Source organism: Salvelinus alpinus, chromosome 5 (genome assembly GCF_045679555.1).
Source record: "Salvelinus alpinus chromosome 5, SLU_Salpinus.1, whole genome shotgun sequence".
NCBI lineage: Eukaryota > Metazoa > Chordata > Actinopteri > Salmoniformes > Salmonidae > Salvelinus > Salvelinus alpinus.
Genome location: NC_092090.1, coordinates 96,218,475 through 96,233,728, shown reverse-complemented (window position 1 = coordinate 96,233,728; position 15,254 = coordinate 96,218,475). Strand labels below are relative to the sequence as shown.

The window sequence follows — 15,254 nt, the reverse complement described above, 5'->3', positions numbered from 1 at the left end:
AGTTTTATTACTAGACGAGGTCCATTATCAGATCTGACCCATATGATTGAGTCATTGAAACCCATGTCACCTTCAAACACACACACACAGCACTTCTTTAGTGGGTTTGAGAAAGGTCAGGGTTTGATGTTTAATGTGAACTCAACGTCAGCTCCTTAGTTGGCCAAACTCTCTTTATTAATTGCTATTGTTAGTATAGTTTTTATCTCACAATCTCTAGTTCTCCTTGTCCATTCAAGCCCATTGCCAGAGTGGACCTCCCTGGTGCATTCCATCAGTCAAAGTGATGTGTATAGGGCTATTCTTTCTGACACTTTCATATCCACCTTTCATGCAGAATGGCTCCTGGCTCCAGCTGTAAGCTGTGTCCTAGTTGTAACACATCAATAGGAGGAGCATCAAAGAAGTGCAAGTTCTGTGGTGCAACAATACAGCTAAAGGTCAAGTTAGAGGCCCAGAAAATGAAGGCTACAGATGAATGGGCAAATAAGACAATGAAACATGGAAGATATGCAACCTTGGTTAATGCAGCAAACAGGCTGGTAAGCTTTATTATGTTTTCCTCTAAAAAGATTTCTGCATTTCTTGCTTAGGGATATGATAGGCCCTATGCATTTAAGACTGTAAATCAAAATGTCATTATTTGACTGATATTTGTTGTGTTTCTGGAAGTGATTTTGTCATTAATGATTCCAGGTACATATGTTCCACAAGGTAGGAGTGTACCCCCTGCTACTCCTCAGCAAGAGGAAGAAGGATAACATTTTGTGGTCAACTGCACTGTGTCCTCACAGTGGTATGATGAACCAGACCTCAATGGCAGCAGTCCAAAGGTTGTATGAGGCAATTGTGAAAGGTATTTGGACAGAAATATGTATGGTTTGTCTACCTTAAGACCCTATCTCTCAACCACCACATCCGTCAGACTGTAAAAAATGAATTATTCCACTTAGGCAAATTCGCCAAAGTCAGCCCCTCCCTTTCCTGTCCTGCCGGTCGGAACTCTCATTCATGCTTTCTTCTTCTCCTGAATAGACTATTGCAGCTCTACTCCCCGGCACGAACACAGACTCCCTCCATAAGCTCCAAATGGTTCAAAACTCAGCAGCCCGTCTTCAAACCCACTAAATCATCCTGGCAGCCCATCTTCTAACCCACTAAATCATCCTGGCAGCCCATCTTCTAACCCACTAAATCATCCTGGCAGCCCATCGTCTAACCCACTAAATCATCCTGGCAGCCCATCTTCTAACCCACTAAATCATCCTGGCAGCTCATCTTCTAACCCACTAAATCATCCTGGCAGCCCATCTTCTAACTCACTAAATCATCCTGGCAGCCCATCTTCTAACCCACTAAATCATCCTGGCAGCCCATCTTCTAACCCACTAAATCATCCTGGCAACCCGTTTTCTAACCCACTAAATCATCCTGGCAGCCCATCTTCTAACCCACTAAATCATCCTGGCAGCCCGTTTTCAAACCCACTAAATCATCCTGGCAACCCATCTTCTAACCCACTAAATCATCCTGGCAGCCCATCGTCTAACCCACTAAATCCTCCTGGCAGCCCATCTTCTAACCCACTAAATCATCCTGGCAGCCCATCTTCTAACCCACTAAATCATCCTGGCAGCCCATCTTCTAACCCACTAAATCATCCTGGCAGCCCATCTTCTAACCCACTAAATCATCCTGGCAGCCCGTCTTCTAACCCACTAAATCATCCTGGCAGCCCATCTTCTAACCCACTAAATCATCCTGGCAGCATATCACCCCCATCCTCTGTGAACTCCACTGACTGCCTGTCTCCCACCACATTAATTACAAGATCCTCCTGACCTAAAAAGCTCTCCCCCCACCTTGCTACCCCTGACCTCTCTGACCTTCTTCTCTCCTACCAGCCCTCATGCTCTCTCTGCTCAGCCACAGTTGGCCACCTTGTCATCCCCAGGTCCAAGCTCCAGAGTTTCAGTGACAGGGTCTTCTCCAGGGTTGCTCCTAGGCTCTGGAACTCTGGAAGTCCATCATCATCTTTCAGTCCCGCCTAAAAACCCACCTCTTCATCATGGCCTACCCCTACCTCCCCCTCCACCATTCCCACACACCTCTTCACCATGGCCTACCCTTACCTCCCCCTCCACCATTCCCACACACCTCTTCACCATGTCCTACCCTTACCTCCCCCTCCACCATTCCCACACACACCTCTTCACCATGGCCTACCCTTACCTCCAACTCCACCATTCCCTCACACCTCTTCAACATGGCCTACCCTTACCTCCCCCTCCACCATTCCCACACACACCTCTTCACCATGGCCTACCCTTACCTCCCCCTCCACCATTCCCACACACACCTCTTCACCATGGCCTACCCTTACCTCCCCCTCCACCATTCCCTCACACACCTCTTCTGTTTCACACACTCACACATATGCGCAACACCTGCTCGCTCACTCACCTGCTATCTCACTCACATACTCACACATCACACCCTTTCCTTGAGCCCTTCTTACCTCTATTAAGCCCCGTTTATACCTGGTTCTAACATGCATTATATGTCCTGATCTTGTCCACAGTCCGATTGTTCCCACATTTTCAGACAGGTGTAGACGATTAAAAGAAGCATTGTGATCAGATCTTCCTGACTACGTCTGGAGTTGACAGTAAAACCATTTAAATCATCCTGCCTTCTATAATCATTGACAGGTGGCACCATCGACTTATGGAATATATATGTGTCTTAAAATAAATAAAAAAGTATTATTTTGAAAGAATATCTGTCAAAGAATTAGCATACAAGGCGGGACCAGTAAATTTGTTCACAATGCGGACACAGTGGACTGATAAGACCGTGTGTAGACACATTTCTAAAAATGTGGGCACAATCAGAATGTGGACAAGATCAGGACAAAGGATGCATGTTTGAGCCAAAGTGTTTTGTTTAATGTTTTTCTTCCTTTTGTTTATAGTCTGCTGTTGTTTAGTTAGATTATTGATTATTTGTTCGTTTCTACAATTGTAAAGCTATGTATGTTTCATGTATAATTATTGTTATTATTAAAGTAGAGGAGTTAGTTCAGGCAAGCAGCATTTCAACACATTCTCTTCACATATCCTGTGTAGAAGTTTATTTATAAACTGGGTGGTTCCAGCCCTGAATGCTGATGGTCTGAAAGCCTTGGTATATCAGACCGTGTGACAAAACATTTATTTTTACTGCTCTAATTACATTGGTAACCGGTTTATAATAGCAATAAGGCACCTCGGGGGTTTGTGGTATATGGCCAATATACCACGGCTAAGGGATGTATACAGGCACTCTGCATTGCGTCATGCAAAAGAACAGCCCTTAGCCGTGGTATATTGCCATATACCACACCTCGGGCCTTATTGCTTAAATATACATGCTCACCTCTGCCAATTGGAAACTGTTGCCCACTTGTCTGTCCCATTTCCTTAATATGTTCTATTTCGCAGTGGCAATCAACACCCATACCCCCACACTACAACCCTCCAACCCTGCTCCTGTTGCTGCCCAAGAACTGTCTGATACAGTTGCCCCCCAGGAGACCAGCTTCACCCCCATCCTCAACCAGGTTGAACCCCTGATATCCCCCACCACCCAGGAGACCAGCTTCACCCCCATCCTCAACCAGGTTGATCCTCTGATAACCCCCATCACCCAGGAGACCAGCTACACCCTCACCAAACCAAAGAAGATGGGGAGAAAGTCCTGTCACCCTCAAAAAACCCTCCAACTCGTTGAGCATGACACAGTCAACCTCATCCAACCGTATCCTACCCTATCCAACCCCATCCAACCGTATCCTACACCATCCAATCGTATCCTACCCCATCCAACCGTATCCAACCCTATCCAACCCCATCCAACCGTATCCTACCCTATCCAACCCCATCCAACCGTATCCTACCCTATCCAACCCCATCCTACCCTATCCAATCCCATCCAACCGTATCCTACCCTATCCAACCCCATCCTACCCCATCCAACCCCATCCTACCCCATTCAACCGTATCCAACCCCATCATACCCCATCCAACCCCATCCTACCCCATCCAACCCCATCCTACCCCATCCAACCGTATCCAACCCCATCATACCCCATCCAACCCCATCCAACCGTATCCAACCCCATCATACCCCATCAAACCCCATCCTACCCCATCCAACCCCATCCTACCCCATCCAACCGTACCCCCCATCCAACCCCATCCTACCCCATCCAACCCTATCCAACCCCATCCAACCGTATCCAACCGTATCCTAACCCATCCAACCCATCCAACCCATCCTACCCCATCCAACCCCATCCAACCCCATCCAACCCCAACCCCATCCAACCCCATCCTACCCCATCCAACCCCATCCTACCCCATCCAACCCTATCCAACCCCATCCAACCGTATCCCCATCCAACCCATCCTACCCATCCTATCCAACCCCATCCAACCCATCCAACCCCATCCAACCCCATCCGACCCCGACCAAGGAAGAGGAAATATGACTACATGCAAAAAGGTAAATTAGTATCTAACTTATATTGTTTATTCATAAATGTTAAATGATGTCAATAACTTCAATTATGTTTTTAATAAATTTATAAAACAATTCCAGTGATTGATGGTCCCCTACTTTTCAGGAGGCAGGCGTAGTGTACACTCTTAGAACGAAGGGTTCCTAAAGGGTTCTTCGGCTGTCCTTAAAGGAGAACCCTTTTTGGTTCTAGGTAGAAGCCTTTTTGGTTCTAGGTAGAAGCCTTTTTGGTTCTAGGTAGAAGCCTTTTTGGTTCTAGGTAGAAGCCTTTTTGGTTCTAGGTAGAACTCTATTGGGTTTTTACATGGAACCAAAAGGGTTCTACCCGCAACCAAAAAGGGTTCTCCTATGGTGACAGCCAAAGAACCATTTGTAAGAGTGTAGTCTAAGGCTAGGCATAGATGTAAAATGAATAATGCAATTGAGTGTCCTGCTAACTTTATTCATGTTCTGGTGGGTGGTGATTAAATATATACATGCATTTATTGTTTCAGAGTGTCCAGTGCATCCGGGGAAAACGATTTTCCCTGTTCTCAAGATTCTTACCAATAGAACTTCAGAGGAGGTAAATCTGCAGAACATTGACATTCCTGTGACTGTATTTACAGGCTAATCCTAGTGCAACACCAATTGTAGTTAACTTGCAGTGCATAGACCTTGTAGTTAAAGTGGCAATATGTAACTTTCTGGGTGGCCTGACCAAATTCACATAGAAATGTCAGTTACAGATCATCATTCTCATTGAAAGCAAGTCTAAGAAGCGGTAGATCTGTTCTACAGTGTGCCTTATTTCTATGCTTCCCGTTCTTAAGTTTTGTTATTGAGTCTTTTACTTTGGTTTTGTACAACAGCTTCAAACAGCTGATATTAGCCACCGTGACATTGTGGAGCGATTTCTGCATAGTGCAGCTTTAAAATAAAACAGACATTTCTATGTGTTTCATAATAAAGGGTCAGGAGCAGAAAGTGAGGTGGAAGCCATGCTCTGGATGGTATGTTTACTTCAACTAATCTAGAATGTATTGAGGATATACTGAACACTCAACACCATATGTATTGAGGATATACTGAACACTCAACACCACATGTATTGAGGATATACTGAACACTCAACACCACATGTATTGAGGATATACTGAACACTCAACACCACATGTATTGAGGATATACTGAACACTCAACACCATATGTATTGAGGATATACTGAACACTCAACACCACATGTATTGAGGATATACTGAACACTCAACACCATATGTATTGAGGATATACTGAACACTCAACACCACATGTATTGATGATATACTGAACACTCAACACCATATGTATTGATGGTAAGTTATTGCAATAATAGCTCTGTCAATAAATTGAAAGTGGTTCCATTTCGCCAACCCCATCACTCAGCTTTTAACCAAAACAGGGGAGTGTGCTTTGTTATTGTTTCAACTACCGATTACAGATTTAATAAAAATACAATAAATTAATTACAATGCCACTGAATAACAAGGAATTGTATAGATTAATATATTCAATCGCTCATCAATACCTGATTCTTCCTCCTCAGTGACTGGCCCAAAATGTTGCACTAGTCTGGCTCTTGGAGCTGAAAAAAATTGGTAATAAAAAGGTTTTTATTTCAAAAGATTTGCTGGAATTCTGACTCTCCTTTCATTAAATATGTATTTTCATCAGAGACAGACAACAGTTAGAGACAGGGAAAGGTGGGATCAGACCTGCATGTAATGTATTATGTGCTGTGGGTAGATGGTACTAGACCGGCCTATGGCACGTCAACTAACGATTGATATGCTATGATACAGTATGTTTGAAAGGAAAAAGTCAGATCAGGGATCAATAAAATTAAACACCTAGACGGGATGAAACTTACCAAGAGAAGTGGATGTAGTTGCCTTCCCGGTTTGAGGAACAATCTGTCCTCTCTCATCCCTTTGTCTCCATCTGAACCTAATCCCTGGAGGCTTGTTTGTCTTTTCCTTCTTATTTTCCTAAAAAGTGCATTTCAATTATCATGACTGGCCCACTAATAAAAGTCTCCCACAAGCACATATGGAGCACAAGCAATCATTTTATTTCCACGTAAGGTGAAGTGATTTGTCAGCTGAGGAAAGGCACCTGCAGTAGACCCACGTTCTGGCTCACTCACACGGCTAACATGTGTAGAAGTTCACAAGGATGCTAACAAGTGCACCCTTGTGCCTCATGCTCAATGGGCAACATCATTGATGCACGTGTTCAGGTCATATCACGGAGTCTACGTTTAACATTGTGCCATGTGGGGTCTACTTTGACAAACAAAAAGCAATGATAAATCATAACGCTGTGGTGCTGGGGTTGTGTTGGGAATATTTATGCACGTATGGGAGCTGCTGGGGTTATATTACCGGTAATGTACGACTTGTTACATTACCCGTTCTGGGTTGAGCTCCTCAGACAGTCTTTTTGCCTCGTTAATGGCCTCGTCCAGTTGGCCTTGTGGGTCCTTCTCTGGGTTGAGCTCCTCAGCAAGGCGTTCTGCCTTTTTAATAGCCTCATCCAGTTGGTCTTGGGGGTCCTCAGAGGCCATACCATCTCAAAAGAAACATAAAGAGAAAACTTCCAATCCTAACACATTCCTTCACATAGTAACCTCCCTCGTCTATGAGAAAAGCTGCATGTCATTGATAGCGTGTGTGTTTTACTATGTTCTGCACGTTACTAAAGGTCTTCATCCTCCTCCACACAGACTGACTGACTGATCTACAAATCACTTTGCATAACAAATACATATCTATTATTACTTGCAGATCAGTCAGTCTGTCACCATTTACCAACAATGCACTATTAGTCTGTCACTTCCTTGTTCATGTTGTTCTATGGCACGTGTGCAACTCCAGTCCTTAAAGGCTACAGTGTCTACAAATTTCGATCAATTTCGATCATTGACTAGTTAGGACCTCCTCTCACCTGATTGTCTGTCTTAACAGGATTTCATCAACTCCTTTACGTCCCTCCTAGGGTCCCTCTCTCCTTCTTCCAAGGAGAAGTCACAAGATGAATACAGATTAAGTGGCAATGTGTATTTCTTTGAAGATGGAAAAGGGGAAGTATATAGCCTAATTTATAGATGGCTAAAATAATAAGTGAGAATGATATCCAAATATACACAAGTAATGCAACAAAAATATGCACACATTCTATGTTGTGTATGCAAATTTCTTTATTCACCTTAGTTACGTAACCTTCCTTACTGGTTTAACACATTTTTTAAACCAAACACTTTATCAAACACAAAACAAATGTGTATGCATGCTGTATTTCTGACAACAAGGGACGAACTGGCGACCTACCTGTTACCTGTCCCGTGTCCAGACATCTGGTGTGGGAGAAAAATCTATAAACAACAAATGTCACATGACCGGATGAGGTAACCATTCTTGTTCTTCTTGTAACTTTCCGGTAGGCTAGAAGCTTTCCGGTGTTTTGCTGGTCGTCACAGGTCGACGCAGGTATTGCACTTGATTTATCGTTCTCGTAACCGTAGGTGCAGCCAAGTGGAAATACGAAAGCTTTCTAGCTATTTCGCACTGACGGTAATTTGAACACAAGAAAGTTTCTAGTGAAAAGGTGCTTACACTCAGAGCCATGTATTTACACTCAGCCACCCTAGCCTTATTACGGGTTAACGTTTTGGTAATTTTGGTTGGCCAACAAAATGGAAGAGTACAATGACTGCATACGTTTCACCAAATGTTATACGAAAAAAAATGTTTTGGTATTGATGGACACTGGCAAGGCTGCCATTGTATTTTCAGTTACATTCTGGTCAATAAGAATGGTTCACACGTGTGTTTTTTAAGAAATACATGGAACTACAACCGAAAAAAACACCATGAGCCATCATGCATTGCTTACATTCATTCTATACTGAAAAGTCTGTTCAGAAAAATCGAAAGCAGTACATATAGGCTTACAACCACAATGTTTTAATAGGGCTAAAAAAAGACAAAATATCTATATATTCATAACGTAAAATAAATAAATAATGAAATTACAGGCGATCGCGTCTATGGTTGTTGCAACGGCTTGTATGTCGCCTACTGGTTACATTCGTGTATTTTCGAACGAATTGAACCACACAAAAATGCACAAAAACACACGTAATCTGCTGAAATACATTTTGTACATACAGTATATGCGCGAATTGAATGTGAGACTGGTGATGTTTTCTAAGATGTTTTCCATCTGTTCCCCAGAAATCAAAGTCTTCACTGGTTGAAAAATGGATCTAGAATTACATTTCCCCCAAATATACACTCTTAGATTTAATTTGACACCCAATTACACATGCTCCTTCCTATGAACATCACGTTGGTGTTCCTGGGTCCTTTTACATGGAAATGCCCTACTGTGACTAGAGATGCTATCCATCCCCAACTAGTAATAAAGTGGTCGGGTTGGTTGCTTCTGGCCTTTCCAGCTTCAGGCTGAATCACACCCATGATGAGAGGAGGTTTACTGGACACACAGGGAGAAACTACAGTCTGAATCACACCCATGATGAGAGGAGGTTTACTGGACACACAGGGAGAAACTACAGTCTGAATCACACCCATGATGAGAGGAGGTTTACTGGACACACAGGGAGAAACTACAGTCTGAATCACACCCATGATGAGAAGAGGTTTACTGGACACACAGGGAGAAACTACAGTCTGAATCACACCCATGATGAGAAGAGGTTTATTGGACACAGGGAGAAACTACAGTCTGAATCACACCCATGATGAGAGGAGGTTTTCTGGACACAGGGAGAAACTACAGTCTGAATCACACTCATGATGAGAGGAGGTTTTCTGGACACACAGGGAGAAACTACAGTCTGAATCACACCCATGATGAGAAGAGGTTTATTGGACACAGGGAGAAACTACAGTCTGAATCACACCCATAATGAGAGAAGGTTTACTGGACACTGAGAAACTACAGTCTGAATCACACCAATGATGAGACTACCTTTAAGGGTCTGGTTTTTGTTAGTGTTTAGGTTAGAGTCAGTTTCAAGTTTTGGCCAGATGGGCTGTCAATGGGATGTTGGTCTGAAAAGTCCATGTAGTCTTTCCCTTCTCAAACCTGTCCTCCCCCTAACCAGTTCATATCATGTATTCCACCACCAGCACACCTGATTCACTAATCAGAGGTTTTGATGATTAGTTGACCAGTGGTACAAAGGGGACTGGATCTAGGTGAACTATGTGGAGTGTCTTCCAGGGACAGTACAGTACAGACTGACAAGATAACAACAGTGTAGTTTACTCAACTCATTCAAACTATCATGACTATTGTTTAGAGAGAAGATCTGCACAAGGGCATAAAGTGTAAGATATAGCAAGAGAGGACAATATGGTGCAAGGCAGCCAAAGTGGAATCAAAAGTCATAGGCCTAATCATCAATCAAATATGAAATATAAAACCAAAATATAATCTACATATAAAGACAACATGTCATCTACATGTGTTATAGAAAAGCTCCCTTCTCACATCCCAGGTCATGTTTGGACTAGAACGTGACAACTCAACGGGCTATGCGCATCTCCCCAATAGCCGACAGACAACTTTCCTGAGTGCAATGTCATTAATGTGACAGATATGTACAGTATAATAAGCATAGTGAAGAAGGAAAAGATCCCACCTCTGACGCACAGCAGAGACATCGCTGCTGAGATTTCCCCTGGAGCAAGAGTCCCTCAAGAATTTAAAAACAGTCATTGCGTTACAATGAATGTACTCCCCAAACGCTTGTTGCATCGTGAACTATCCTCCCAGTCCCTTGGGAGTTCAGCGGATGGATGATGCGCCGCTGCCATTTACTTGGATGAGAAGTTGGACGAACGCTCCTCCAGCTCACGATACGCAATGGTGGACAACTACAGTGTGGTGATGTGTCGTTCACGAACGAACGGCTCTTTTTGAACGGATCTTTTTGTTGAACGTCGGGAACCGAATCGCATCGGTGAAAGAACGATTCATCTGGCTCTCTGATTTGTTTACTGCTGCTATTGAGCTCAGAACGACGTTTTTCTGTAGATAAATTACAATATCACTATCTAAAGGGGGTGAGTCCTCACTGCAGAAACAATAAATAGTGGGAGAGCGGGTAATCTGGTCCACGGTTTAGCAATTAACGAATTCTTCTTTTTTTAAAGCGCATTTCACGATCTGACTTAATGGAAGCCTACCTTTTAGCTTTTACATTGAATATTTGCATTTTTTAAATTGTTCTAGATTGATTTTAAGCCAAATGATTCGTTTCTGAACCAAATGAACACGCTCTTTTACTTGAACGGCTGTCCAAATGTTCCGGCTCACCGAATAGACTCAGAAAGCCCATCACTACTACAGCGGAGAGATTAGAATCAAACAGAGCACCACAATCAACAGGCAGGCGGTTAGGGCGTTGGGATTTGACTGTCACAGGGACAAACTAATAAGAGGTTATAATTCATTGGAATAGGCGGTTCTTGAGGTAACGGTGGTCAATTGAAAACGGACCAACTGGATTCTTGTACCCCGGGGAACAGGTGTAGTCCAGCAGTTGGTGATGGTGACATACAGTTCGACCTGGACAGGTGCACCAGAGTTGTGATTGTATGTTTGTTTGTACAGTTATGGCTGTACTGTTATTATTTTGTGTTCTCACTCAACACCCACATTTGTATTTGTGTGGGAAATGTTTGTAGGCTATGGTTGCTGTTTGTATTTCATTGAACTTTCGGCCCATACAAAGACAAATCACACAACATAGACTACCAAATAACCTTAGGCAAAAATACACGAAATAAAAGTCAAGTGAAAATAGTTATAAATGTCTTGATCAATTATGAGTAGCTAAACCATATCGACTTTTGGACACTGATGCGCAGGAGAACCCCTAGCTGTCAATCAAGCCGGCGCGGTGAACGGATTATGACGCTCAAGCGTTCCAAATGACGCAACAATACAGTTCCAGAACAGAGAAAGTTAATGCCGAAGATGTTATTCGGTTCCACACTAAAACTGCGCTTTGACAAGTGTGATTTGAGGTGAGTCAAATATTTACAAAAGTTTACAATACATTAACCATCCGCTAGCCTACTTAACCTATAATTCTGTCATGGTAAAATAACACATGTGAAGGTGAACGTTAATGTATTTGAAATATGTTTTCTTTCTGACATTATCTAGTTAGCCTTATAAAACACAATTATTAATTATGGATTCGTTTTTTTCTGTTGCTATCAATCACTCCATCTGTATTTACTCGTTCTGTCTGTTTGTCTTGCTGATTTATCTGTCTGTCTGTCAGACTATCTGTTTGTCTGTGTACTGTCTAGCCAGCATATGCCAGAAAGGTTCTTTCACATAGGCTCATATTCACAAAGTCTCATAGAAGGAGTGCTGATCAATAATCCGTTTTGTCTTTTAAATCAAACTGAATACGTTTTGATTGACAGGAGGGGACCTGATCCTAGATCAGCACTCCTACCCTGAAACACTTTGTGAACACAATCCAGGTGTACTGTGATTATGAAGTTGTGATGAGGTATTATTATATTAGTCGTGCTGATGCATGATGGGTTGTAGGCTAGAGTTTGAGTACTGTAGTCTGAAGGCTGTTTCTGAATTCACTGACCTGGTGAGTAAATGTTGTGTACAATGGCACCATCTAGTGACAGAAACATAGAAACACACATTGTTGCTGAACGAAGGCATCTCTTTATTTTCCAGAAATAAAACTTGTAGACCTTTCCTGCAGTCTCTGAGGAGATGGACACCTCTTCTTCTTCTGGACGATCTCCGTCTCCTACTGGGACTGTCTTCTTACCCCCTCCTATCATGTGGAACAGTCTGTAAGTCATTCATCACATAACCTAGCTCTGGTCCAGGGCATTATGTGCGGCTTGCTGAAGGAAGGCTCAGTGTCTGCAAGCTGTACTTAACGCCCTGGACCAGAGCTACACATTACCCACCTCTGGCCATCATGGACAGTCAACTCATCACATTCACGTACTGTAAGTCACAGTTGAGTGAGTTGTGTGATTAAAGGCAGTTTAATTGATCAGAAGTTTAATTATTATTGTAATATTGTAGTAAATTGTCTGAGTTCACTTCCTAAATAATGTGTTGACATTCCTTTGCTCCCAGATACAAGCAGGCAGAGATGGAGGTTCAGTTTCTGAGGGAAGAGAAGAAGACCTGTACAGAGAAGGAAGCCCACATGCTTGAGTTGAGGGGGAAGGATCGAACCATCCGAAATCAGAAGAAGGAGATGGACAGACTTCAAGTGTGCCTCTGGGAGGAGGAAAAGAAGAAGAGGAATGGTGGAACGGAGAAGGACGAGATGATTGAACAACTACAGTCTGAGACAGACCATCTCAGAGCCCTTTTGAACGATGAAAGGAGGAGAAGAAGAGTAGAAAGGGGTATTATGAAAGAGTGGAAGGCTGAGATCCTGAGACTGAGGGAGGCAGAGAGCCACAGGGAGGCAGAGAGCCAAAGGGAGGCAGAGAGCCAGAGGGAGGCAGAGAGACAGAGGGAAGCAGAGAGAAAGAGAGAAGCAGAGAGACAGAGGGAGGCAGAGAGACAGAGGGAGGCAGAGAGACAGAGGGAGGCAGAGAGACAGAGGGAGGCAGAGAGACAGAGGGAAGCAGAGAGAAAGAGAGAAGCAGAGAGACAGAGGGAGGCAGAGAGACAGAGGGAGGCAGAGAGAGCCACAGAATGGGAGGTGAACCAGAGAAAAATGCAGGAGATCAACAGACTAAAACAACTGCTGGAGCTCCTGATGGTGGACCTACAACTGGCCCACGTAAGACATGTCATTGTTATTATTAAAAGGCAGTGTATATTCACCCGGCTGAAAATGAATGGCGGCGGGAAGCTGTATGCTAACCCAATGTTAACTTTTATGCCTTTCCTAAACGTTAACCCTTACCTTAACCTCACTGAAACTATACCTAACCTTTACCATAACCCAACCCTAGGTCCTGAACCTAACCTTCATTTATCTCAACCCCTACGCCTTTCTTCTGCCGGTTGAATATCCACTTCCTTATTAACGTCATTACTGTTGTTGTTGTTGATAACTGTATCTGTGCAGGTTGTAAATAATTGCATTAGTGAAACATCATTTGTAGGAGTAATTTCTACAAGCATAAACACCAGATGCAACATTAAATTGCAACAGGAATTTCTCAAACCCCTAACTGAATGGGCAAGCTAGTTGTGTGTTTGTATTTGTACACATTTTGGACATAATTGATTCCATAAAATGTCTCATAATTTTTTCAAACCATGTCAATACATTAATTGACAATGAATTGTCCAGATGAATTGATCAAAATGACCCTGCTATTGATGTTGTTCAGTGTTTGATTCAATTACCTAGGTCTAAGTTGTATTTCTATGTATCATTCTCTGCAAATGCTTTGAAAGTATGTCTTGGTCATAGATTATCACTAATTTAACCTTTTAATTTTAAGCAAGAGATAGAGAGATTGAGGCTATGGCAGAAAGTCATGGAGGATCAGCGACCAAGACTGGCCTGGAACAACAAACCTATTGAGACAGAAAGAGAGAGGGAAAGAGAGAGGGAAAGAGAGATGGAAAGGGAGAGAAAAGCAGAATTGGAAAGACAAGAAATGAAGAAGAAAGTGAAACAGGCAGAAGAAACGATAAAAGTGTTAGAACAAGAGATTGAGAGATTGAAAGAGACTGAAAAGGAAGTCATATTTGAAAGAGAAAGAGACATGCGTATTGCAGAGAATGAGAAAGTCAAACTGGTTAACGAAAAGGTGAAAGAGTTAGAGAGAGAGGTTGAGAGACTGAAAGAAGATATGACAACAAAAGAGACTCAATACAAAATCAAATTTGAAAGAGCGAAAGAAGTGTATAGAAGACAGAATGAGAGAGTGAAACAGGTTAACCAAAATGTACTAGTGTTAGACAGAGAGGTTGCGAGAATGAAAGAAGAGATTAGATTGAAAGACGAGACTGAACCAGAGAGAACATTTGATAGAGACAGAGACAGAGAATATGATTGGAGACGAAGTGAAGAGGAGACGAAATATAGAGTGGAGAGAGAGACGGAGATGGAGACAGCCCTCATCAATGACAATAAGAAGTCTGATTTGGAGGAAGTCTTCAAGAAAATCAAGGAACAGCTGAAAGAATGTGAAAATATGGAAACAGACAAATATAAATGGAAACAGAACCAAATGGACATGGAGGAGAAGATGGAGGGGGAGAACAACAAACAGAAAAAGGTAGAAAGAAAGAGAATGGAGAAAATACCAAAACAGAGACAACAAGAAGATGAGAAGAAGAAGAAGGAGATGGAGAGAGAGGAAGATGAGGAGAGACGCAAACAGAAGTACATAGAGATGGAAGAGGAAGAAAGAGGGAGAGAGAAAGAGAGACAGAGAGAGATCAAAAGGAAGAGAATGGAGAAGAGACAAAAAAATATGGAAAGAGAAGAAGAGAGACAGAGAGAGATTGAAAGAGAGAATGAAGAAGAAAGATGTCAACAGAAGCACATAGAGATGGAAGAGGAAGAAAGAGAGAGGGAGAAAGAGAGACAGAGAGATGTTGAAAGAGAGTATGAAGAAGAAAGATGTAAACAGAAGCAAATAGAGATGGAAAAGGAAGAAAGAGAAGAAGAT

General features: G+C 42.6%; 1 protein-coding gene and 3 long non-coding RNA genes across 4 annotated transcripts; 3 read left to right on the top strand and 1 right to left on the bottom strand.

Annotated features, from left to right (window-relative positions):
* Nucleotides 1–6: 6 nt before the first annotated feature.
* On the top strand, nt 7–3,644 carry LOC139575255 (uncharacterized). Its single transcript, XR_011674933.1, has 3 exons — nt 7–542; nt 697–856; nt 3,483–3,644. It is a non-coding gene; the product is annotated as an uncharacterized lncRNA (long non-coding RNA).
* Nucleotides 3,645–4,460: 816 nt separating this feature from the next.
* On the top strand, nt 4,461–6,196 carry LOC139575254 (uncharacterized). The gene is made up of 3 exons (XR_011674932.1): nt 4,461–4,545; nt 5,055–5,125; nt 5,512–6,196. It is a non-coding gene; the product is annotated as an uncharacterized lncRNA (long non-coding RNA).
* A 264-nt stretch (nt 6,197–6,460) lies between these two features.
* On the bottom strand, nt 6,461–7,644 carry LOC139575253 (uncharacterized). Its single transcript, XR_011674931.1, has 3 exons — nt 7,525–7,644; nt 6,989–7,149; nt 6,461–6,566 (listed from the first exon to the last, which is right to left on the bottom strand). It is a non-coding gene; the product is annotated as an uncharacterized lncRNA (long non-coding RNA).
* A 3,818-nt stretch (nt 7,645–11,462) lies between these two features.
* On the top strand, nt 11,463–14,630 carry LOC139577284 (RNA-binding protein 25-like). The gene is made up of 3 exons (XM_071404286.1): nt 11,463–11,639; nt 12,325–12,446; nt 12,742–14,630. Exons 2-3 carry the CDS (start codon nt 12,364–12,366, stop codon nt 13,631–13,633), a joined length of 975 nt encoding a protein of 324 aa, XP_071260387.1. The 5' UTR covers nt 11,463–11,639; nt 12,325–12,363; the 3' UTR covers nt 13,634–14,630.
* Nucleotides 14,631–15,254: the final 624 nt, after the last annotated feature.